At 36.8% G+C, this 27,051-nt stretch overlaps 1 protein-coding gene across 2 annotated transcripts; it reads right to left on the reverse strand.

The window, feature by feature from the left end:
• Positions 1–720: 720 nt before the first annotated feature.
• Positions 721–26,610, reverse strand: LOC307163844 (uncharacterized protein). Of its 2 annotated transcripts, XM_079880095.1 has the most exons (5): positions 26,140–26,610; positions 25,758–25,863; positions 5,111–5,258; positions 4,975–5,022; positions 721–2,417 (listed from the first exon to the last, which is right to left on the reverse strand). In XM_079880095.1, exons 3-5 carry the CDS (start codon positions 5,154–5,156, stop codon positions 1,873–1,875), a joined length of 639 nt encoding a protein of 212 aa, XP_079736221.1. In that variant the 5' UTR covers positions 5,157–5,258; positions 25,758–25,863; positions 26,140–26,610; the 3' UTR covers positions 721–1,872. The 2 variants fall into 2 exon arrangements, with proteins under 2 accessions (XP_079736221.1, XP_079736222.1); XM_079880096.1 differs by lacking the exons at positions 25,758–25,863; positions 26,140–26,610 and adding an exon at positions 5,359–5,479.
• Between the last annotated feature and the right edge of the window lie 441 nt (positions 26,611–27,051).

Genomic DNA, 27,051 nt, shown 5'->3' on the forward strand with positions numbered 1-27,051 from the left:
AGGTCGTGTATGGGGTGAGAAGATCAGATAGGTAAGATGGGGCTAGATTATGTAGAGATTTATAGACAAGTAGAAGGTTTTTGTAGTGTATGCGATAGTGGACAGGAAGCCAGTGTAATTGCTGTAGGATATATGGAAATATGCTTGATGCAAGCGAAGCCTATGCAAACATCACCATAATTTTGAGGCGGAGGAGGACGAAAAAAGGGCCATCATCATTGCGCATATGCTTCAGTTATTGTGTGCAAGAGAGATCTCAGGACTGGTGGGAGCATATTGTGGCGAGCTTTAATGAGAAGTTGATCCGAAATTTTAAGATGAGCAAGCCAACCTTTGATATGTTGTATCAACGTTTGTCCACGTTTCGTGGGGCCATCCGTCCCTTTGTAGATGCGTGTTGGGGTTTCTCTCATCATTTAACCGAGGAGACGTTGCCTAATGCCTCAGAAAATCCATGACTGCATTGTTTGAGGAATGTGCGGAAAAAAGCCTGGATATCTCTATTAGCTGAAAAGTACTTGTCATTGCAGGGTGCAAAAAACTACATTTAAGGTTACCATAAAAACTTAATTGTAATGTAATACATATTTAGTTAATTAAAATGATATATATATTATTTTACCATCATTCATTAAAAAGCATCATATCATTATCATTAGGGACACAGAAGTTGACACAACACTTGATATTTTATTTTAATTAAACAACACAATATTATTTAAATTATTTTGTCTTTATTCATTAAAATGCATAATATCAGCATCATATGCATACATTATAATAGTCATTACTCATTACACTTCAAATCTCATCATAAATCCTGACAGCCACAGGAAGAAAACATCGGTATTTGTTACTTTCTTTATACAAAATACAATATCACTCAATTTTCCTATTACATACTTTGGTAATGCCATAAATTACTCCCTTCTCTGCCTTCCCTTATAAAATAACCTTTTTATCATATAGTAAAATCTACACATTGTTCCCAATAAAAGTATTGTTTAGTGTAAAACATGTTGAAGATTAGCGAGCAGGCTGTTGATTCATTAAATGATGAGGTGTTTCCTCACAAAAGCGCTTTATTCGGTGTAGAGAAGCCTCTTCTCCACTGACATCTGTCACATGTGCATGTATTTGTGATTTTGTTCTGTGTAATGATTTGTCTGTCCTCTAGGGGGCGACAGTGTTATTGTTTGTGTCTTTGTCTTGTCAGGAACTGATTGTCTGCACCTGTGGATCGTGTAGGTTTGGGATAAGAAGTCTAAGCAGCCAAATCTGTTCGGCGGGCGGTTCTGTGTGCTCTCTTGTTGTTTGTGTTTACCCCGATTCATTTTCCTCCTACAATAGTTCTTTTTGTAATAAGTCCCCTATTGAACGAGCTGTGTTGTGATGTCCTCAATTGTGTTATGGCTGCGGTCGTAACAACATCCATTCATTAAAAACGGCCTCTGCTCTCCTTTTCTGCGTACCAGCCAAGTCAAGCCAAGCCATGTTCAAGTTTAGTTCTTTAACTAGATGTTTTGTTGAAGTTCTTTTCATGTCAATGAAACGGCACTTGGGTTCTTCAAACTTGCCATCAGTGGACAGACTTACATATTTTATCTTAAAAGCTGGAATGACAGCACTGAAGAGAAAAGCAGTGAGAAAACCTCATGCATAACCAACAACAAAATGTTATTCTTAAATGAAAATACAAAATTTGTTGAATTATAAAGTCTAAAATAAAACAGTAATTTTATATTGTTAAATTATAATTCTGTGTATTTATAGCTCAATAACATTACCAATTCTGCATCAAAATTGGTTTCAGTTTAAAAAATAAGGTTTTTTTTTTTTTTGTCTTCATGGTTTGGTAGTAAAATGTTACGACTACATGACTGAACATGAAACTTCTGAACCCAGAACAGATACACCCATTTTGGGGCCAATTGAGACTCCAGTTCCCAGGAATTTGACCTCCACCCCATCCACACCAACAGATGCACCCGTGTCAAATCCAAGTCCCACTTTCGCAGCAACTGGACCAGCTTTACCTTCTGCAGCGAAGACTTCAGCTCGAGCCATTGCTTCAACTCCAGTCAGACTGGCTTCAGCCTTAACACCGGCGTTAGGGCCTCTGGCTTCTGCCTCAAAAACACTGTATTCAGCACGAGCTCGTCCATATCCTGCTTCTGCTTTGTATCCATACTTGGGATTTCTCTTCCCTGGTTTGTCTTCATAAGATGACGCATATGATCCTTGTTCAGCATAAATGCCTTCTGCTTTGGCATCTGCTTCTCTGTCATATGTGTCAACCATGCCTATGACCTCCTTTACCAATGATGTCTCTTGTGCTTTTGACTTTGTTATAGTAATCTCATCGACTTCACCCCTGTTCTGCCGCTGTTTGGTAGAAGGTATATCAGATTCTAAATCTGCAAATGAAACAGATGAGCTTTAACGCAGTGTAAATAGACAAACAAAACAAAAACAAGCTCCTATGTAAATGTACACCCTTTTGCCCTGAACATTACAACAAGTTGTTTTTTACGGAGCCCGGGACGTCACCTGTGGGAGAAAAAAAAAAACAATTCATGACGACGGTTTTGCGATCCGTCCCCTTATAAACCGTACTGACGAATCCTTAAACTGTTCCCTCGGTTAAACAAATCGTGCCCACAGATTAATAAACCGTCCCCTCGAGTTCCTAATCCGTGCTCTCAGATTTGTAAACCGTGCCTTCCGTTTTTGCAATCTGCACCCACAAATTCATAAACCGTGCCCACGCTTTCCCAATCCGTTAACACAGGTTTGTCCTCACGGATTTGTGGCCCTCCCTCAGTCTGTGCCGGCGGATTCAACCAGGCCACTGTTTAGCTGCGGGATCCATTGCATTGTGTTTAAACTTTATTTTTCTAAATGAATGATTTCCAGAATAAAAAAAAAAAAGACATTTAGTTGCATCTTTTAAAGTCCATGTTTTTTTGTTGTTGTTTTTTTCAGCTCAGTATAATAGAATAAGCAAAAAAAGACTTCACATAGGCCTATACAAAAGAAATATAACACAAACACATTTCCAAAACTGTAAATGGTTAGGTTATATAAAAATAAAACATTGATGAATTATTTTATGATAAACATATTACTGCCTTAAGTGAACTTGTTTATAGTTATAAACACAAATAAGAATATTAATAATCAACATTATTATTATTAGGCTACATATTTAGAGGACGCTTTTATCCAAAAAAGGAACAAAGCAATTTGTTAAATGTCAGGTTAGACAATAATAGTACAGGGCTAATATTATCACAAATAAACACAAGATTTTAACGCATATCCAAGTGTTTGTGCGGAGTGTGACAATTACTAATAAACTGTTGTAATAAACAATTAAAATGCCTTCTTATTTTTTTTATCTTAATATATGAAGAGTTCAGATGCAAAAGCCTCTAAGTGCCATCTGAAATTTTCTTCTAGAATGATCATTTTTATCAAGCTTGTATATTTAAGTTCAGTAATTTCACTTAAAGGTCCCATTCCATGGATTATTTTTATTATTTTATCATGTTTCCAGGGGTGCCCTTATAATGTTAGTATGTTTTTTAGATCAAAAATTGTTATAATTTAGAAGTAAAAGGCATATTTCCTAGCCTGATTTCATTCCCTGGTTTGAACACTCTGTTTGAAGGGGCGTGTCTGCTGTGAGACTTCAGTGTAAACGCCCTCTGCTGTGATTGGCTGACATGCTTGCATATGAAATATCTGGCATTACATGTGGAACTATCTGAAAAAACTTTTACTATTACAGCTATTATACGTTTTTACTATTACAGCTATCGGGATTAACGAATCGTGAGAAGTTTTTTAAGTATTTAGATCTATTTCAATCACATAGAAAATTGCAGTGATGATGAGCATTGAGCAGATGACAGCCTGTTGATCGCGTGAATAAAGATCTTATCATTGCAACGCAGTTTCTGCACTCTCACTAATGATTTCACCAATGCAAACATGAGGCATATAAATACAGTAAGAGCTTCGTTGTGCAGTGTAACAGCGTCATTGATTTCATAACGAGTTTTGGCAAGAGTCCAGATAAACTCGCGCTGTGTGATTGACAGCTTGGGTGATTGGAAAGGGATTGTTCTTTGATCGCTTTCTGTATATTAATCACAGTTTAAGTAAGATTATTTTCATCCTACTAAGAGAAACGAACGATGTGAAGAGTGATCGCTACTTCCATATTAAATCACTACTCACCGCTTGCTGGAATATAGTTGAAATTGCGCCCTTCGTCAGTATGAAACGCTGAGAGAAGTCTGCTTGATATTATCCCAGGTTAGAAAAACAGTCCGTGGTGAAATGGACAGAACAAACTAACAACTTCGAATTAAACTTTTGCGGTATCCGATTATAGATCAACATCAACCGTCTGTTGACATTTCGCCATCAATACGCCTGTGTTCCTGTGGGCGGAGCTTAGTCTAAACACGGTTCTGGTGATGTCACTAAAGCTATATATGAGATGTAGAGGGGTGTAGTCCAATCCAGCCGTTTTTTGTAGTCAACTTCTGTTAAATAAAATATCTCGCTTGGCATTGAACTTTGAGCGTTATAATTTTACAGATATTATTTATACTCTAACAACAACATTACACACTAACTAAACTTTGAAACATGGAATCGCATGCAACGGGACCTTTAAATGGCAATTAATAGGTAATTTTCATTGAAATTTAAGTGAGATTATTGAACTTAAATATACATGCTTGATAAAAATTAGAAGAAAATTTCAGATGGCACTTAGGGGCTTTTGCATCTGAACTCTTCATATAAAGAGTTCAGATGCAATGAAAATTACCTATTAATTGCAATTTAAGTGAAATTACTGAAATTTAATATACAAGCTTGATAAAAATTTCAGATGGCACTTAGAGGCTTTTGCATCTGAACTCTTCATATATGGAACAACTTTTGCAATACACTTACCATTTCCACTATGTTCATGTTCGTTAGTGGGCATGTCACTGTCTTCATCTGCAAATAAAACAAATGAACTTTAATGCAGTGCAAACAGACACAGATATTTAGAAAAACCACAAGCTTTATATTAAAATGCACTTACCACTTTCATCGTGTCCCTGGTGGCTCACTTGTAGTTTTGCAGACATTTTAGTGAGTCGCAAATTCTCAGTCTCAGTCTCTTTGGTGGAGCGTTGTTGTGTCTCGGTCAGTAACGCTGCTCCATATTTATATAATTATGGGTAGGGCAACTGAAAGTGAATGTCAAAAGTTAGAGGCCCTACAGTAGGTTTAATGGAATAGCCTCACTTTTTGGAAGCTTTATTTTTAGTGTGTGTTTGCAGAAGTCACATGCTCTTCCTTGAAAGAGGATTTCCTGTTAAATCTTGAAAGGTCCAGTTCATCTCGAAACTTCAGCTTTGCTTATATTTGATTCATGGATGTTTAGTCTCTCTGCGTCAGTAGGTGATTTCTGAAATGTTACCAGTAAACTGCAGGTTTAATCAGTCGTTGAAATTTTCTGGGATGAGAAGTTGTAACATTTCCAGTTAATTACCATTTTGGTTCTATACGGTATGTGAACATCCATCCATCATCATTTTTATTTTATTATTATTATGGTGGTTATCGGTATATTACAAACGTAGAAAGCAGATTTTAATACTTTAGTGAAATTGAATCATAACTTTTATTGTTTATGAAATTTAAGGGTTGTCCCGTGAAAACGTTGTTTATGGTACAGTACTGGGAACCACAGCAGATGTTTTTTTTTACCAAACATTTAAGTTTTTTGTTTCGGTTTTTTTTTTTGCTGTAAATTTAAGTCCAAGGAAAGGTTGCAACCATATTTTTCATAGTAAAATACTGGCAACCACAGCAGCCGTTTTTTTTTTTTTTTTTACCGTAAACTTCACAGGTTTTTCTTAACAGTGTAGAAATAATAAATAAAAAATATCTATTTTTTTATTTATAGTTATTGATATTTGTTTGAACATTAAAACAATAAAATAAAATAAATGAATGAATGAATATAAATAATAATAATAATAAACACATTACAGAACATCTAGAACATAAAATAAAATAAGAAATACACATTTTGATACATCACTCACAGCATTTCGTAACGTTGGTCCGTGCCAGTTTGCGAACATCTCTATTTCATCCCTCATCTGACGTTTCCATAACATTTCCATTCACCCATGCGTTGCCTTTTATCATCAGACCTGACACCTTGCAACTCAGACAATAGACATTTTCAACTAATATATAAACCCATATTGGATTTAAAAGTGGATGTGGTTATTCCTTAAAAACATCCCTAATTAACTGTGAAAATGGATTTTATGCAGAAATCATGATTGTTTTGCAGATTGGCATGGTTTTAGTGCAAATAAAAGAGTAAAAAAAATAGATTTGAATTAATTGTAAAATTAAGTTTAGTGAAAAAAAAATAGACCTTTCAAGTTAATTTTTGAAAAAAATCTACTGTCATTGTCAACTGTTTTCTATAAATATGTTTGTATTGGCTAACATTTATTCAGCTAATGCGTGTCCTGTTTAAAATGTGCAATGTTCAAATGCAAAGACAGCACGTCACAAGTAGAAAACCCCCTTTTCCCTGTGGGATTTAGTATCATTAAAATAATTTAATAATTAATTAAAAAGTTGTCTCTTATCCAATTCTCAGTGCCATTTGAGTTCAGTTTAGAATCAAAAGGAGGATGCAGAAAATAAAAATCGGACGAACATTGGCACAGTGCTTATTCAGTAAATGCATAGTTAAACAGAAGTGTTTTGAGTCTGGATTTGAATGTGACTATTGTAGGAGCACGTCTGATCTCCTCTGGAAGCTGGTTCCAGCTGCGGCTCGCCATGCTTAGAGTGAACCCTTGGTATTTCTAGCTGATATGATCCTAGTGATCTGAGTGATCTGTTGGGTTTATATTCAGTGAGCATATCTGCAATGTATTGAGGTCCTAGGCCATTGAATGATTTATATATGTAATAATACTTTAAAATCAATCCTAAATCTAACTGGGAGCCAGTGTAAAGACCTGAGGACTGGTGTGATATGTTCATATTTTCTGGTTCTGCTCAGAATCCTGGCGGCAGCGTTCTGTATGAGCTGCAACTGTCTTATGGTCTTTTTGGGAAGGCGAGGAGTCCATTACAATAATCCACCCTGCTGGTGATGAAAGCATGCACAAGTTTCTCTAAGTCTTGTCTGGAAACAAAGCATCTAATTCTTGCAATATTTTTCAGATGATAGTATGCTGATTTAGTTATTGCTTTGACATGACTACTGAAACTAAGGTCTGACTCTAGTGTCACACCAAGATTCCTGACTTGATGTTTAGTTGTTTGACCCCATAGAGTGAAGGTATGCGTTCACCTTGAGAACTTCATCTTTGTTTCCAAACACAATGACTTCAGTTTTGTCTTTGTTTTACTGAAGAAAGTTTTGACACATCCAACTGTTGACTTCATCAATGCATTGGCACAGGGAGTCAATGGGGCTGTAATCGTTAGGCGATAGGGCTAAGTAAATCTGTGTGTCGACTGCATAGCTATGGTAAGCAATTTGGTTCTTTCTCATTATTTGGCTCATTAGGAGCATGTAGGTTGAACATAATAACCTCTCCCATCTAAGTATGACCTGAACCATTTTAGGACTATCCCAGAAAGCCAGAGACAGTTTTCCAGCCTGTCAAGAAGTATGTTATGATCGACAGTGTCAAATGCAGCACTGAGGTCGAGTAGTACCAGCACTGATAATTTGCCTGAATCAGTATTTAAGCGAATATCGTTTATTATCTTTATGTGCGCTGTCCCTGTGCTGTGGTGCGGTCGGAAACCAGATTGATAATTGTCAAAGGATCCACCTGAGATTAAGAATTTGTTCAGCTGATTGAAGACAACTTTTTCAATGATCTTGCCTATGAAAGGAAGATTTGAGATCGGTCTGTAATTGCTCAATATGTTGCTATCCAGATTGCTCTTTTTTCAGTAGGGGCTTTACAACTGCAGTTTTAAGGGAAAGTCCCATTTAGAATTGTGTCAAGGGCACAAGTTGATGTTTTAAGAGTGCTGTGCGGTTTCTTCCAGAAATGTACCACAAATTTCTTCAAAATCAGACATTTTGCGGATGTGGTGTGATCTGTCTGACCTCAGTGCCATGTTGACCTCAACGTGAGTAAAAAGGGCTGACTGGAACTGAAGTGAAAAAAGAGGTGGCAGAAATGTGGGTTTGGAAAGAAGAATTGTTAATCATGGGAAAAAGGATGTGATACTGACTAGGATTGTGTTTGTGTGCCGTATGCATTCCCACCCTGAGAATATTTACGTATCTTTAACATGCTGAAATGTTCCTGTAAATACAATTCTCTTAGAAAATGTGCATTGGTCTCATTTGTTAATGCATTAGCTAACATGAACTAACAGAGAGCAATAACCTTTGTGAATGTTAGTTAATAAGATATCTGTGTCCGTGTTAGTACACAGTGCATTAACTAATGTTAACAGATACAATTTTGGATCTTAAAAATGTCTTAGTAAATGTTGAAATTAACATTAAATGAGTTCATGTTAAATAATGCTAATTTTGGCCGATGCTGATAACCGATAATTCTTTACATATGAAAGCCACTAACTAGCCGATAAATCTAAATCCAAATTTCGAGAGCCTGATTACAAAAAAAAAAAAAAAAGGTTCACCATTAAAAGCCTGATCTCAAACACTTCAGCATAAACCAAACATTTACAATACAGTAGCATATAGTGAACCAATTCTGTGAATTGTGCAGTGATTTGAGCCCATCAGATCACAGAAGTAGAGCTTCACCTCGTCGTCGCATCACCATCAGGTGCATCAAGTATTCAACAGCCCGTCAACAATTATTCCTTACATATAGTGTGTATGCGTGTGACGTCACTGTCGGCCTACACCTGTGACTGTGGTTACACACACTGTGGCACAATTGGTTTTCAGCGGGAATGCCGTAAACACACACAGCACATCTAAAATTGCAAAGAGCTTTGAGATTGACTGTATAAATAGATTTGACAAGAAATCTGAGGTATATTTTTACAGACTGCCGAAATCTACATACCAGAGAAGCAAATTGTGACCCACTCTGGCGAAATGAGTCGGAAGTCGCAACGTTCCATTTTAAAGATATGGGCCGATTATGTGGAAAAACATTTATTTTATTTATTAATTTATTTTCTAATTTCAAAGAACAGACATTCAAAAATAATCTCCCAAAGTTTCGTAGTCCAGATAATTGAGTAAAGGTATTTAAATGACTATTAAAGTTTACAAAGTTTTACTAAATTCGCTGGAAATGAACATTACTTTCTCAACTCCTCTCGTCACCTCTGCTCTGAGCATTTCCTGGGTATCCCCTGAAACGTCACTATCTCTGCTCTCCAAATATGGTGTTACACGTTGTATAGAACCAATCAAAAAGCTTAGAAATGTACACAAACGCTGATCATTTGTCAATGGGAAGCCCCGTTTCGACTGACCGGCACGCGATTGGTCCAGCCATCCTCCTGTCAGACTCGTAGCGCTATGTGTAAACAAGCTAGCAGATTTCCTCAGAAAGATTAAATATTATTAATTTGAGAAATGTCACTGTCAAAAGAGAGCAAAGTCGCCAAAAAGTCGCCAAAAGCGTTGAACTCGCTGGAGGCTTCTAACCTAAGCCAAAGTCCTTTTAGGCAAGTCGTGCCACTCGGCCGCCATCTTGGCAACGCCTCCGGGCAGCTATTTCGGACTAACAAGACCAGGCTCCTATCTAAATGAATGGGCAGAGAGTCAGAACTGCACTTTCACTGGTCACCAGGACATAAAAACTGCATGTATAGAAACAGCAGTAAAATATGATAAAAATCACTGAAAAAGTTTGATGACTTTGCCCCAAAATAAGGTTTAAAATGCCTTTTTGCCCACAGGTTATACCTTTACTACGCATGCGCAAGGGTTCACGTTCATGACACCAAACTTCATTTACGTCTCTATCCAGAATGCCGGTGTTGTGCCATGCACTTAAACAATTATATGTATTTAAATGTCTGAAACCTAAAATAAACTTTATGTGGTTAAAACACTGAACAGTTGTGATATAGCCTATGACAAGTGCTGAGCGCGTCCGTCTTTGGCTCAGCGCCAGCCACAGCGCGAAAGCACAGGTTGAATATGGCAGTTATGTCACGTCACTCTACATTCGCTCCTTAGTGGTCAGCTGGTGACTGTTAAAAGCAGATGATTGGCTTTCCAGCGGGAGGGGCGGGACATGTGCATACAACCGGCATCTTTACCGTTACGGGTTTTCCTTATATAGTTGTATTGAGGATTGAGGAAGTGGCATGTCTCATATAAATTGTCTCTGCCTAAGCTCTGCTGCTGGTCAGCAAGAGTGGCTAAGGCTAGTCAGTGATTTTCTTGGATCTGGAGACGTGATGAAAGCGACAGCAGTGACGGCCCTGTGGTATTTAAGCTATTGTGTATGGATGTGAGTGAGTGCAATTATTGTGTGAGTGTATTTATCTGCAAAGAGAATCAATTACAATGTGTTTAATTTATTTTAACCCAATATTTAACTGTTGGTATCTCCGTTATTAATTTGTTACACTGTTATTGACAACTAGCGCACACACACACACACACACACACACACACACACACACACACACACACACCCTCTCTCTCAAGCAGGAATGTAGCACCTCTGTTCAATCTTTTTCTGATTTTAGTCAATTTTAGTAAAAGTGCCTTTTAAATTATTCATTTAAATAAAAACTTTAAAATACTTTGAGCTTCAGTCTGGTTTAATAGCATATATATATATATATATATATATATATATATATATATATATATATATATATTAATGTCTTTGGTCAAATTAAGCTGTAAAATACATAGTTAAAGATATCAACAAAAAACGGGCAAAAAGCTTTAAAAGTGATTTTCTCAGGCTTTCAAGTGGAAAACGAGGGCAGACGACCATAATTCAAATGTGTATATATTTACAACCATTCAAGGTATGACTTTGACTAGGATATCTCAATTTTGAAATTTGGGTCACTGTGACTCATTTTGCTGATAATCCAGTGATAATCGACTGACGCCTCAATCGGACTGTAAAGCCTTCATGTAAACATCTTAATCGTTGTCACACACACAGTTTAAAGTGTGTTCATGTATTTACTAGCTGTCTTATCAGCACTATATAAACACTGGGCAATTCTATTGAGAAACCCTGAGAAACAGGCGAATAAAGATTAAATAAATAAAGACTGAGACAGAGAAGCTGAATGTCAGAAATAAATCAAGTCATTTACAGCTGTAAAATGCATCTCTTTATCTATTATTTGCACACTTTACACCTTGACAAACTGTACAGCAGTGCATTAAAAAAAACAGCTTAACTGCTAAAAATGCCATACTTTTATGTAAAAAAGGTAACACTTTACAATAAGGTTCATTAGTGGACATTAGTTAACATGAACTAAGAATTGAACATAATTTATTAATTTTAGTTAATATTAATTTCAACATTTACTAATACATTATTAAAAAGGTTGTATTTGTTAACATTAGTTAATGCACTGTGAACTAACATGAACAAACAATGAACAGCTGTATTTTTATTAACTAACATTAATAAAGATTAATAAATACTGTAACAAATGTATTGCTCATTGTTTTTGTCATCGTTATTAACTAATAAACCTTATTGTAAAGTGTTACCATAAAAATGAATATTTGTCTTTAATTGACAAGTTTGTCTAAACTTTAGACTCTAAAGTAACTGATGAATCTCATGTTGATGAGGTTCAGAATCATGTGTTTGTATTAACATGAGTTGTTCTGTTCTTGAACAATTAAACATGTTTCTGTTTAAAAGCGAAACACCAGCTATAGGAGTTCAACTGGAAACAGTTGCTTCTACTAAAATAAAATAATAAAGTCTGTGCGTTTACAGCTGCATGTGCAAATCAAGTATTGTAGAGCAGATCTGATGCTTCAATCATTGATATTGCTATGAGGACATTTTCAGTAAGATTAAAATAGTTCATCTTTTGTTTTGCCTTTTATTTCAGACTTAAGCTACCAGAGGTTTAATATTTACATTTCATATTTGACTGTTGTTTCAGATGATCTTGTGACTTCAGCTCAGAAATATTTGACTTAATTTGTCATACATTTTATGTATCTTCTTGGCAAATAAATGTAAGTTTATCATTAACAAACCTTTTTTTTTTTCCTGAAAGAATTTCAAATACATCTTACTACAAGTAGGCCTTAAACTTCAGTAAATATGAAAGCAAGTATTTGTAAGAATTTTAATATGTACAATATAATTGATGTATAGTTTAATATCTTACCCTCGTCGTCTTTTTTATTTTTCAGTTTTCAGCTAATCATTTTTCATTTTCTCATTGACATTGAACACATTGTTAATAGATTTTGTATATTTTGTGTACAAGGCTGTATATCATAAACATGCCTTCTCTGTACTTTTTGCAATTGAAATAAAGTGCTTACATCCTCGTTATCATGCATCACATGAAAAAAAGCAGTAAAATGAGTCTCTGATCCAAGACCCACAATAGATGGCGCTAATTCAAGCCGCCAATAAAGAAGAAGAAGAAGAAGAAGAAGAAGAAGAAGAAGAAGAAGAAGAAAAAAAAGAAGAAGAGTCTTCTGAGACCCAGAACTGTGACATCAAACTGAAATCTCAAACTGAAAGCCTGCGAGCTGGGCAACCATCGTTGCTCCACTGCACCCAGATTTGCCTTATTCAAAAGAGCATGGATTATTATCTGTGAAGAAAGTAAAGGAGGACACGGCAAGATATTCCCTAAACTTTTCTACTATGGCCCATTTTAACACCAACAGTTTGAATGAACTGTAGATTTTATAATTCATTTCTGTTCTCCAAGCGGCTGAAAACCAAGTCCAGGTGGGCAATGTGGGCCTCAAAAGAAGGGGAGAAGACTATTATATCATCCAAATAGAGCAACAATGTTTAAAAATTTTCAATTTAGTGTTTGGGTAAACTGTAAAAAATTATTGTGTGGCTTAGTAAATATTACAGAAATGTTTTACTTTATTAACTTAATAAAATCTCTGAATGTCGTTTACTTGATTGTTTGAGTTAAACATACCAAAATAATTGAGTAAAAATCCAACAGCTAATATTATCTAAAATTTACAGATATATTTAAGTTTTTTTCAATAAAATGATTTAGTATTTGACTAACCAATTATTTCTGTGAATATACTTAATATATTTGTGAAATTTCTATCAAAATATTTGAGAATGTTGAATTAAACTGATCTGTTTCAAGAAACAAAAATATTACTTAATTCAAATCAATATTATTAATATATTTAACACACTCTTAAAATTTAGTACGTTTACTCAATTAAAACAATTCACCCCTCCCCCACCCTCTGACATGACGACAACTCAATGGTTGGTTGAGTGAGCGCGGGCCGTTTGAACGCAGTCTCCAGAACAACAGTGAACAGTCCTCTTCTCAGCGTCGCAGATTTGGTGCATTTCCTTTGTGAAATTCAGGTTTGTGTATGTTTTATTTTATCTATAAAATCTTTACTGTGCTTTAAATCATATTTAATGCAAAACAACATACAGAGGCGTAATTCGACACCTAAACGAGAGTCGCGCCTGTCTTTTTGCGTGATTGAAACGCTTTGCATAAACACACGACTTCTTTACTAATGATAATGAATATAACCTAAATAATTATTATCATAATAAAATAACTGGCTTGGAATATTCCACAGTCTTAAGGCTATTATGCAATAAACATGTGTGTATAGGCTATCTCATATGTGCCACCTACGCTAAAGAGCTTAATATACATTTTGACCGTTTCTTGGCCTGCAGGTGTTAAAACCACAGCCTGCTTCTCGCCTCATCACTAACTGTGAGGAGGCCTCTTTCTTTCTTCCTAAACCGTGCTAAAAGGTCAACTAAGCAGGCATGGCCTCAACACCTGTTGTTCCACTGAACCTATTCAGAGAGATCAAAGGAAAACACAAACACTGTGGTAGCAAAGCAAGCTTGCAACATGCTTCTAGCGCTGCAAGCTTCTTTTGCAAGCAGTGACATTTAAACTATAAGACATTATCACAGGGCAAGTTTGTATCAAGTGATTCAAACTTCTCCTGTAAACAGGATATTTCACAATTAGGACATTTAAACTGATTCTCTAACATAACTCCCCTAACGATACTAAGTAATCTTTTATGCAATCTCTCCATCTGCCTGAGAATCCTCATTTGTCTGCTTTGATAGGTCAGCTCGTTCCGTGGGAGTTTGGTCCTTCTTCTTCCTCTTCTCCGTTTTCTTAGCTTTATGAAGTTCTCTGGCGTGGTCTTTCTGGAGTCGTGCAACTAAAAGATCGTCCATAGATATTTCAATTTTGTCAGTTACCTTTGAAACATGTAAATCATTTAGGAGAGGTTCCAATTTGAGGGATTTATCAGAAGATTTCATATTAAAATCCAGTAACATAACAATATATATATTGTTTGCGCAATGATCTGTTTAGAACCCCCAAAAAAAAGAAAAAAAAAGAATATGTGTGAAAGGATGGCTAAGCACACCGCGCGGGCAGCAGGGATTGTCTGTCAGAGAGAGTTGGAGGTGAGTAAAACATTATAATGAAAAAGCAGCTGCCTGTTGTGGTTTGGCAATGATGGCTACAAATACAAAAGGCTTTTGTAATGTCATAACAAGCTGACCATTGGCTGTTGCTCGTCGCGACACGTGACACCACGGGCTATCGAGTCGGCCGACAGCTCCAGATATCTGGCATGCTAGATATTTGTCTGGCTTCGGCGATGTGTCAGCGAGCGTTTTTGATGCGTCGTTAAGTATTTCACACTTTGATTGGCGAGCGCGGATCACCCGCAGATTTGCACGCGATTACAGGCCAACCTGACGGCAAGCTAGTTAACTTGTAAATCGGGCTTAAAGGAGAAGTTCACTTTTAAAATGAAAATTCTGTCATCATATACTCACCCTCATGTTGTTTCAAATCTGTTTGAATTTCTTTCTTCTGCTGAACACAAAGGAAGATATTTAGAAGAATGTCAGCAACCAGACAGTTTTTGGGTCCCAATGACTTCCATAGTATATATTTTTCCTACTATGGAAGTCATTGGGACCCAAAAACTGTCTGGTTACTGACATTCTTCTAAATATCTTCCTTTGTGTTCAGCAGAAGAAAGAAATTCATACAGGTTTGAAACAACATGAGGGTGAGTATATGATGACAGAATTTTCATTTTAAAAGTGAACTTCTCCTTTAAATCGGGCTTAAAATCCTGTAGTGTGAACTAGCCATAAACGAGTGTCACGTCGGGCTTTTCGCGTGATGAAAATGTCTTATTTTATGATGTTATTACAAAAGATCTGTAATATCATTTCAATCATTTCAATGGAGTGCTGGCGACTTCCGGCGACACGAGCAACAATGACCATTGGTGACAGAATGTGGGCGTGTCAAGCGACACAAGACACGCGATAAAAGTTCCGAAATTTCAACTTTATGCAAATGAGAAGCGATTTGTGCGAGCGACAACCAATAGAAAAGAAGACTTTCGAGTGCAGGCAAGACAGAAGAGTTTGAGGGCGATTTCACTGTTTTATATGATTTGACTGTAACCACATGGATATAATAAAATGATGCATGGCAAAGAAACTGTCGACAGTCTCAGTGAGTTTAATTCATACATTTATAGTTCGAATGTTGTAATTGTATGATGCAAGTTTAGCACTGCTGCAGTTCATTTTACAGTTTCCCCTGCATTATTTTGACTATTAGGGACAAGAAAATTGATTATTTGTCAAATTCGAATGACGTTTAGGTCATTTATTGACAGTATGAGTGAGTTTAATTTGTTGATTGATCAATCGTTAATCTAGTAAATTATTTCATCCACTGAACACTGCTGTGGTAATATAAACACACTCTCCCAACAGCATACTGTTTATTTTGAGCCTAATTCCTAGTCAAGTTAAAATTATTTAGTTATATCATGGTATTTTGTAAAGATATGTGCAGTCTACCAATAACATTAGCGACTTCACAGTACAGAGACTAGGGACATACGATGAACGAGGCGTGCGTTGGAGGCCGATGACGTCACCGGTCGCGCGCGCCGTCTCTTCCTTCATTGAGTTTCAGCGTTGAGTCTTCTGAGGTGAGGAGAGCAGGACACGGTATTTCTCATATTTACACTCAATCAAACACACTTTATACAGTTTGATTAAGCGACTGACTCATTTCTGTATTGTTTTCATCGATCACAGCGATACTTGTGCTTCTTTTCTGGCGTCTTCCTCCTACTGAAATAGTGCAGCAGCAGCGAGCATGAGGAGAATATGTGGAGTTCATTCAGACCTGAGCGATTTTGTTTTCGTGTGATTGTCTCGATATTTGTGTGAGAACTACTGAATGTCAAGTCGAGTTTGAGATCTTTGAGGGGAATCGATGGGAATAGATCTCAAGTTGTGCTGTTGTCATTCAAATTTGTACCTTTATATTTCTTAGTTGACATTTATCTTTTGCAGATTATATTGCTAAAAATTGAAATATATAGTACAGATAATTATAAACGCTTTATATTGTTGCTTTAATGAATAATGAACGTGGGGAAAGTTCAAATCTGATACATAAATGATAAATATAATAAAATTGATATAATATCAGATAGCCTAAAAATTGTATGAAGTTTGAAACTGGGTGTGTTAAAGGGTACATAACATGCACAGTTTCACCTAATCTCATGTTAATCTTGAGTACCTATAGAGTAGTAGTGCATCCTTAATATCTCAAAAAAGTGTTTAGTTTTATTAAATTTATAAAAGAAAAATACAGCTTTCCGATTCTCTCCGGAAAAAGCCGAGGTCCTGGAGGCGGAGCTATAGAGTCAAGCGGTAGCTTTCCAGCAAAAGACAGAAATCTGATCCAGTTGTACTTACATGAATGGGGTCTTTTATCACTGGGACCGCTCCACGTTTTAATAGCAAACGATTTGCAAATCCAGCGTCGACCTGAGCCTTGTTAATAAAACATTCGTCACTGAAACGACCAGAACACATAACCGCACTTCCTACACTCCGTTGCTGCCCCGGAAAAACAAACGGCATCCACTGTTCCTGTAACACTGGGTTCTTTGGAAAACTGAACAAGGTAAGCTTTCCCTCACATCCAAATACACACTCTTTTGGAGACATTCTTGAACAAATCCTATGCAGCGCTGCCGATGATTTCCTGTTGAAGCGCGTTGATGTGCGCGGTCTCGCTCTCCTCTAGTCGACGTGCTCGCGGGCGAGCTTTTCCGAGAGAAATGCTCATAAGGAGTTGCACTCTGATCTACGTCATTAGATCCACGATCTAAAAAAAACCAGCCGAAACTTGTACCAACCCGGAAGTAAGATTTTCAGCATAGAAATTCTCCGTTATTCGTCCAAAATATTTTTTTAAAACTTTGCCCATGTTTAGCATGAGAATCTATCTCTTTAACACTGTAAACAACTCTGAATACATGAAACACCATTGTACCCCCCCTTTAAATAATGCTGCTTCTCTTTTTTTCAGTTTTATGGCCATTGTCAGTTTCTGTGTATAAAACTAAAATATGGTAACAATCTAATTACTTTATTGCAATTAATATACCAGATAGCATATGTCTATTAAAGAGCGGTTCAAGGTTTATCAGATGTACACAGCAGTTTCCAGATGAGCCGCTCTTTGACATCTTGAACTGACTTTTTAAATATGTTTATCGAATAAACATCTTTAAAAAGTCAGTTTTACATACATTCTAAATCATAAACATCTTAAAGACATTCTTGATGTCTATTTAACATCTGACAGGAAACGTCTCATAGACAAATTGCAGATGAGCAAACACTCTAAAAAAAATATGCAAGGAAGCTAGTTAGGTTAACTTAGGGTTAGGTGACTCGGCCGATGTCGACTGTAGACGAGCAAGAGTAATAATGACTGGTTTTGTGATCCAGGGTCACATGTATCCTGACTCAAATAATGTGTTTCTAACAGCAAACACTATAAAGTGAATAAAGTGAGATGATCTGCTGATGATCCTGAATGTCTTGTTGAATGAGTGTTGATAGTCTGAGGCTCATCAATATTAACAGATCTGCTGAAAACACTCTTTATTTCATGACAATAGTTCTTGTTTTCACCTCATTTACTATGCTGATGTCTTCAGATCTCCTATTCACACTCTTAAGTTCATTTCATTAGTGTCAGCAGACTGAGGGTATTTTTTGACTACAAATACAGAAATGTTTTATGGCCATTATTTATATTTGGAAGTTAAAATAAATTATATATATATTTGTTTCCTTTATTTTAACAAAGTAGTAATGGCAGTTGTTTTTGCTGTGGTATCTATCAAAGTACTTTAAAGGTGCATTGCGCAAGTCTCTGAGTTTTTGCAGAACTATGCCCCCGACTGGCGACAAGCGAAACTGCAACCAGAGGTGTGCACGGAATGAACTACAAGCCGTTCTCTTTGAATCCATCTTCTACTTTTGTCGAAAGTTGACTAAAGTTGTGTCGCTCGAGTTGTCTTCGCTGATACGGAGAATGGCGGCGAATACACAAACCTGCCAGACATAGCCAGGTGAGAGTGAACGCGCATGACGTCACGCCCAGTCTCAAATTCCGTCCCGAATCCCTCTTATTTATTTTACTGTACAGGATTATAGAGGCAATCGCAGTGATCAGAGAAGGGCTCATTCAGCCCATCAGGCAATTGTTTAAGCATGTATGGGTTAGAAAAACGGGTATTTTTAACATGAAATGTTGCGCATTGGACCTTTAAGCTTCAAGCAATAAATGAAAAGCAAAAAAAAAAAAAAAGACAAACTCTGTAACTGATATATTTTTGATTTTGGCAGATCAGCTCCTCCCAATGCATTTACATCATCAGTGAAGCTCCTCCCACATCAGTCACATCATCAGTGAAGCTCCTCCCACTGCAATTACATAATCAGTGAAGCTCCTCCTACTGTAATTCCCCAATAAATGCTGTAAATTCCCATCAGCTACAAGTGAAGACGAGCATCAAAGCATCAGGAAGAGCTGAAATCTGAGTGATTTGAGAACATGAGTGATCCAGAACCCTGCAGAATGAAACGCACTGAAGATCCTGAAGAACAAAGAGGTTGGTGTTTTTTAGGGATGCACCGATGTGAAAATTGTGGCCGATACCGATAACCGATATTAATATTGCTGTTATGGCCGATACCGATATTTACCGATGTCGATATCTCTGTATAGAAAACAAATTTTAATGATTATCAAATAAAGAGCTATTTTCCAAAACACTTTTTTTTTTTTTTTACTTTAGAAATGAATGATATTGGGCACCTTTACCTGTATGCAAAATATGTCACACATACGACACACATGCATTATATTGCATTGCATATAATGTGTGCTGGTCAACTTGTCTAAAATTAAGAAACCCTTAGAAAACAGGAAAAAAAAACCAGGAACGTTGTGTACAATTAAGATAGGCTACTTAATTTATTATTCCAATATCCAAATATGATACTAAATACCACAGGAAAAAGGGCTTCTATTTATGACGTGCTGTCTTTGCCTTTGAACATTGCACATTTTAAACAGGACACGCATTAGCTGAATAAATGTTAGCCAATACAAACATATTTATAGAAAACAGTTGACAATGAATAGACAGGAGTCCAATAATAGCATAACGAATCACTTATTCTAAAAATAATAACAAGTAGGCTATAAGACGAATCCGACATATGGGCTGTGTTAACAGTAAAACGTCCGTCATTTAACGAATTTTAAAAACACGGATGGATAATACAAAATGCTTTCTGACATTTTGATAGAAAAAAAACAAAAACAAGCAAGAACAAAATTTAAACTTAGCCCGTCAATTTTTCATTTTACAATTATCTTCTCTCTCTGTGTGCGCGCGTCCGTGTTTGTGAGGGAGAGCTCGCGCAGCACTGATACAACGGTAGCCTACTTTTTAATCCATAAGTAACGAACGCGCTAGTTTTCATACAAAATAAATATGTAACATAATTAGGTAGGCTACTTTAGTTATTATTAACACAATAACGTAACACATGAAGGTTACGTTTCTCAACACTGAGAATGAATAAATAAACGCCTGTTTCTCCACCCGCGCTTATCAGTAATCCACAAATCACACGTGCTGTCACTTTTGAGAAAAAATCAAATTCGAACGGGTATCAAATATCAAGCAATATATTCAAATATCTACGAGTCAAAAAACGATCAATCAAAAATGTGTCATGAAGAGGGAAAAAAAGTCGCACTGGACTGCGTTAACAATGTTACTGACGGGACAGTTCTCTGTTACGCACGTCTGAAAGCGGCACTAAAAGACCGCTTTAAAACTTTCACAGAGACCTCAAACAGAAAGCATAAAGCCTGTCTTTAAATTTAATTTCGTTTTGTATTAATTGTATCTTAATTTTGATCAATGTTTCATCAAAAATAAATAAGAAGTAAATATTAGAAAATATTTAATCAGGACATGGAGGCGACGGCGTGTGAACTGAAGCACGTCTCAAATGAGCCGAAACCTACTTGCCTCACAGACCTGAGACATATATAGAAAGCTTGAAACATCTATTTTTAAACAGAACAATTCAAAACAAAAGAAAACAGACTGTTCTCTGCTTATGGCATCTGTATGAAATGTGTATTTCTCTCAGGCGCGTTCACTACTGCTAAGATCCCGAGTCAGCATCGTCAACTTCATTTTCAACTTCACACGTCAAATATCAGCCTGTTCACATCGGCCCTATTTTGACATCGGAACGATACCGATGTGTAAAAAAAATGACCATATCAGCCGATATATTGTGCACCCCTAGTGTTTTTGAACATAAATGCATTAGCATAGACACTGCCCTGAGTGAGCTGTACACAGTCCGCCATGTTTATCTCCTGGCTGGAGAAGTCTCGTAAGCAACTCAGGTGTTTTGTTGTTGGATGTAAGAGTGAAGATAACATTCTGCATGCTTTCCTGACATCAGACATCATATTCCCTTCAATTTTAATCAAGAGTTACAGCATTTGGAACCAAGATAGCATTTTTGTTCAGGCCTTGACGCCAAATTTGAAATTTGAAAATATAAATAATAGAAACAATCACCATGAAGTTACCTTAACACAAAAAAAGACTGTCAATATCTAATACCCAACTAATATAAAATATATAAATATTTATGTATATATATATATATATATAAATATTTATGTGTATATATATATATATATATATATATATATATATATGTCCACTGTGAGAGACATAATAAAAAAATAAAAAAATACAGAAATCACAATATATGATTTTTTAACTATTTATTTGTATGATACAGCTGCAAATAAGTATTTGAACACCTGTCTATCAGCTAGAATTCTGACCCTCAAAGACCTGTTAGTCTGCCTTTAAAATGTCCACCTCCACTCCATTTATTATCCTAAATTAGATGCACCTGTTTGAGGTCGTTAGCTGCATAAAGACACCTGTCCACCCCATACAATCAGTAAGAATCCAACTACTAACATGGCCAAGACCAAAGAGCTGTCCAAAGACACTAGAGACAAAATTGTACACCTCCACAAGGCTGGAAAGGGCTACGGGGAAATTGCCAAGCAGCTTGGTGAAAAAAGGTCCACTGTTGGAGCAATCATTAGAAAATGGAAGAAGCTAAACATGACTGTCAATCTCCCTCGGACTGGGGCTCCATGCAAGATCTCACCTCGTGGGGTCTCAATGATCCTAAGAAAGGTGAGAAATCAGCCCAGAACTACACGGGAGGAGCTGGTCAATGACCTGAAAAGAGCTGGGACCACTGTTTCCATGGTTACTGTTGGTAATACACTAAGATGTCATGGTTTGAAATAGGGATGTAAACGGATAATCGATTATCGATTAATTGTCGACAAGAATTTACTCGATTAAATTAAATTAATTGTCGGCTAATTGAACATTGCGGACATGACACGAGATTCTCGCGGGTGGCGAGAAACCCGACACTAACCTGAGGCGGCAAAAAGAAAACAAACATGAGGCGGTCAAAGCGGAGTGGAGTGTGGGAGCATTTCAAATTTGAGGCGAAGGAGGACGAAAAGTGCCACCATTGCGCATATGCTTCAGTTATTGTGTGTGAGAGAGATCTCAGGACTGGTGGGAGCATACTGGCTTTAAATATTGGCTTTAAAGGGATAGTTCACTTTGAAATTAAATTTTGTTATGTTTTAGCTTACCTCAAGGGCATCCAAGATGTAGGTGTCTTTTTTTCCGCAGTAGTTTCAATTTTGATATTTTTTGGTCAAACCGTTCTTGTCTGTTAGTCATTTAATGCAGGTCTGTGGTCACTGTCTCAAAGAGCATGCACAGAGAAGTTCAAATTAAAACAATTCCCCATCGTCCAAATTAAACAATTCCCCATGACACGAAACGAGCGGTGTGTGTGAGAAAACGAACAGTATTTATATCGTTTTTAGCTCACAGCCACGTCCAAGTGATCTGAGGGCGCTCGCGCATCCTGGTGTGTGACGTGTACGCAGACTGGTGCATAGAATGTAATAAACACTAGATGTCACCTTAAAGATCACTTTTAACGTGGCTGTGTATAAGAGCTAAAAACGATATAAAGGCCTGAAACCGATCTCGATATATCCGAATGCATGCATTTTTTTTCCTGTTTACACTGTCATAGAACACATCGGATTGATGTCACATGTGAGCAAAAAATCGGAATTTGGTCACACTTCACTGACAGTAAACGAGGGACACCCTCTAATTTTACTGTCACCTTCCCTCAGGGATGATTTAAGTTGTGTTCAGTTCTATATTTGAAGTTTCCAGGTCTAGTAATCTTACTGTTACCTTTCTCAAATTCTCAGACCAAGGGGGATTATAAATGCTGCTGCTGCTAATGTTTCAAGTTTTTAATTCAAGTAGTTTAACAGATAGATTATTATATGTAGGCTTAATATTGTAGGCTAAGCCTACCCATGTAGATTTTTATTAAAAATGTATTTTATGTTGCTTAATGTTTCACATGCAACAGGTGAGCCAGTGCACAATTATTTTTTATGCATTTTAATTTTCTGTGCATAATTTATTTTGTTAAACTACATAAATGCCATTATCTGTACCGTATCCCAACTGTTACAATAAAACATCAATTGAGCAATATAACATGCATTTTTATTCAGTAGCCTATAAGCAATATTTTGCTTTTTATGTTAAAGACACTATTGATACCGTGATAAATTTACATTCTCAGGAAAATAGCCGCTTATCAGTTAATCGTTAATCGATCGATAAGGTCAATCAATTAATGATTAATGAATTAATCGATAATTTGCATCCCTAGTTTGAAATCATGCATGGCACGGAAGGTTCCCCTGCTTAAACCAGCACATGTCAAGGCCCGTCTTAAGTTTGCCAATGACCATTTGGATGATCCAGAGGAGTCATGGGAGAAAGTCATGTGGTCAGATGAGACCAAAATGGAACTTTTTGTTCATAATTCCACTAAACGTGTTTGGAGGAAGAAGAATGATTAGTACCATCCCAAGAACACCATCCCTACTGTGAAGCATGGGGGTGGTAGCATCATGCTTTGGGGGTGTTTTTTTTGCACATGGGACAGGGCGACTGCACTGTATTAAGGAGAGGATGACCGGGGCCATGTATTGCGAGATTTTGGGGAACAACCTCCTTCCCACAGTTAGAGCATTGAAGATGGGTCGAGGCTGGGTCTTCCAACATGACAATGACCCGAAGCACACAGCCAGGATAACCAAGGAGTGGCTCTGTAAGAAGCATATCAAGGTTCTGGCGTGGCCTAGCCAGTCTCCAGACCTAAACCCAATAGAGAATCTTTGGAGGGAGCTCAAACTCCGTGTTTCTCAGCGACAGCCCAGAAACCTGACTGATCTAGAGAAGATCTGTGTGGAGGAGTGGGCCAAAATCCCTCCTGCAGTGTGTGCAAACCTGGTGAAAAACTACAGGAAACGTTTGACCTCTGTAATTGCAAACAAAGGCTACTGTACCAAATATTAACATTGATTTTCTCAGGTGTTCAAATACTTATTTGCAGATGTATCATACAAATAAATGGTTAAAAAATCATACATTGTGATTTCTGGATTTTGTTTTTTTAGATTATGTCTCTCACAGTGGACATGCACCTACGATGACAATTTCAGACCCCTCCATGATTTCTAAGTGGGAGAACTTGCAAAATAGCAGGGTGTTCAAATACTTATTTTCCTCACTGTATATATAAATATATAATTATATATATAATTATATTTTACAAATTATACAATTCTGTAAATCACAGAAACAATGAATCACAAATATAAACTATGACCAGAACAGAACAGGCCAATCCTGGTCCTTAATGGCTTGGTAGGTGTGTGTGTGTGTGTGTGTGTGTGAGAGAGAGAGAGTGTGTGTGTGTGTGTTGTTCACCTGAGTCTCATTGGTCTGTCAATGTCAGATTATTTGAGATGACCAATCAAATCAAAGTAGGCGGGCTTTATATACACAGAAGCTGCTGAGCGCGAATTTGAGCAGAGCGACTCGCTTCAGTTTACGGTCAAGTGCGAGATAAGATGTAAGTAACTAAACTAAACATTTCATATTTGACAGCTTTTTTAGGTCATAAATGTGAAACGAATGACAAAATTACGACAATAGTGAGACAAACGAATATACTTTTGTCGAATTTCGTCATTTTGAACTGAAAATAGGCCTATGTAACGTGACTAATAATTAGTTTACTGTCATTGTGAGGGGACATTAACAGAGCATTAACAAAGCTGTTTTCATGTTAGGCACAAGATTGTTGAGAATTAATATACAATTTGTAGCCTTCAGTAAATTAAAAAAGTTCAGCTTTAGGAGGGGAAGAGACGGGGCAAGATGAGGAGACTGAGAGAAAAAGAAATAGTGATGGATAAGAAGTGAGAGCAAGTATTGACAAATAATCTACTGCCCACTGACATTGTTTTAAAGCTATTTCTTATCCCTTGTTTGCCTTCAAAACATCTTGAAATGCACATATGTAGATCCGAGAAATCAAAATTTTCACGGGGGTGCCCCTGAACCCTCCTGATTAGCCTACCTCACATTCGGGACCTCCGTGATGATAAAACACTGCCATCTGCATGTTAATGAAACTTAATAGTGCGCATTAGATCCTAAACTAAAGTGTTACTTTTTTTTTTTTTTATCATACTCTCATTGGAGGCTGAGCCACACACACAGACTGATTCATGTTCCATACTGGTCACACACATTTCAGTTCAGTTAGAACCAGATGCATATTTGTTGATATTTTGTGTTTTGAAAAAGTTTTTGATTCATTGTTTTGACTCCTAACCAATTTTCTACATTAAAAATGGTCTTTTTATCTGGGCTAGTAAAATTCATTTCGGGCTACCAAAATCTGAAGAGTGCCTGCCCGAAGGGCTACCAGCGATATTGAAATTTTGCGAGCCCTGCCATCTTTTAAAAGGTCCAGCACAGGCTTCACTGAAGACACAGTAACATACTTTTCCCCTGACAGAAATCAACCACAGGTTTCAGTGTTGCATTAATGGACTCAAGGAAGGTTACATACTGCCAGGTCGTTTTCTGTCATCAATCAGGACACTTCTGATTGCAGGTATTTGCTCCAGAACTCTGTCGATCATTTTTTGTTTCGTTCCCCAGTGTATAGAGACATCCTGAAGGAAATTACATGTTTGTTATAGTTTATATAATTATTAACTACGTATAGGAAAAATTACCCTAACCCTAATATATGAATATACTAGTAATATATGAAAAACATTAGTTTCAGATACAAGTTTGAGATATATATATATATATATATAATCTCAAACTTGTATCTGAAACTAATATAATATAAAATTGGTTTGAGGATTATAATATATCTTTTAAAAGATAAATTTACTTTATACTAAAATACAAATATTTTAATATTAAAATATTTCACTCACCAGAACTAAATTGTGCTGAGGAATGTTGGCCTCTGTCTGTGCCTTTTTCAGGTCTCTTCTTTTTATCCAGCTCATACTGAACATGCTCACGAGATTCCTGCAGAGTCCTAGGGCACGTGCGGTGCGATCCTTCTCACTTGCTATGGCATTTGTAACAGCCAAGTGGAGAGTATGGCCAAAACAATTTAGCCATGGCCAGCCAAGGCCCCGTTTACACGAAGGGAAGACGCAGATTATTCGTTTCTCTAAATACCCGGCTATGTGTAAATGTGGCTGAAGTTTGCCCACTGCAGCCACAATATTATCCCCATTATCAGTGGCTATGCAGGACATTTTTTTCTCATCTATTTCCCAATCCTTCTCACTTGCTATGGCGTTTGTAACAGAAAAGTGGAGATTATGGCCAAAACAATTTAGCCATGGCCAGCCAAGTTTGCCCACTGCAGCCACAATATTAGCCCCATTATCAGTGGTTATACAGGAATAGAAATTCTCATCTAATCAATGCACTTGAGAGTTTCTGAAAGGGTATCAGCAGTATGGTTCTCATGGGTGTATCTTGTCTCTAGACACTTTAACACTAGTGTCCAGTCAGTTGTGAGGTAATGTACTGTTGGATGAATATGTACATAAATGTCATTATCTCAAAACTACAAACTTTTACATGCATTCTGCCAGGGTTTTTCCTGGCTCAAAATGAGGCGGAGGTGGTAAAACCTAATAATGTATTTTAATAATAAGGTAATTAAATGTTATTTTTCATAGATCTTCATGTAGCCTAATGTGTTTTTGGCATTATTTTTGTGGGTGGAGGTTGGTACCTCTAGGGGGGTCCGGGGGCATGCCCCCCCGGAAGAAATTTTTGTACATTTTAAAGATAAATTCATTAATCTGGTGCACTTTGAGTCACCC

Source organism: Squalius cephalus (assembly GCF_949319135.1).
Source record: "Squalius cephalus genome assembly, chromosome: 1".
Taxonomy (NCBI): Eukaryota; Metazoa; Chordata; class Actinopteri; order Cypriniformes; family Leuciscidae; genus Squalius; species Squalius cephalus.

Coding starts and splice junctions, on each gene's coding strand:
- LOC307163844 (XM_079880095.1), bottom strand. CDS start 5,156: ATGTCTGCAAAACTACAAGTGAGCCACCAGGGACACGATGAAAGTG. Junction 5,023..5,110: donor CCAGGGACACGATGAAAGTG/GTAAGTGCATTT, acceptor TTTTATTTGCAG/ATGAAGACAGTGACATGCCC. Junction 2,418..4,974: donor ACATGAACATAGTGGAAATG/GTAAGTGTATTG, acceptor TTTCATTTGCAG/ATTTAGAATCTGATATACCT.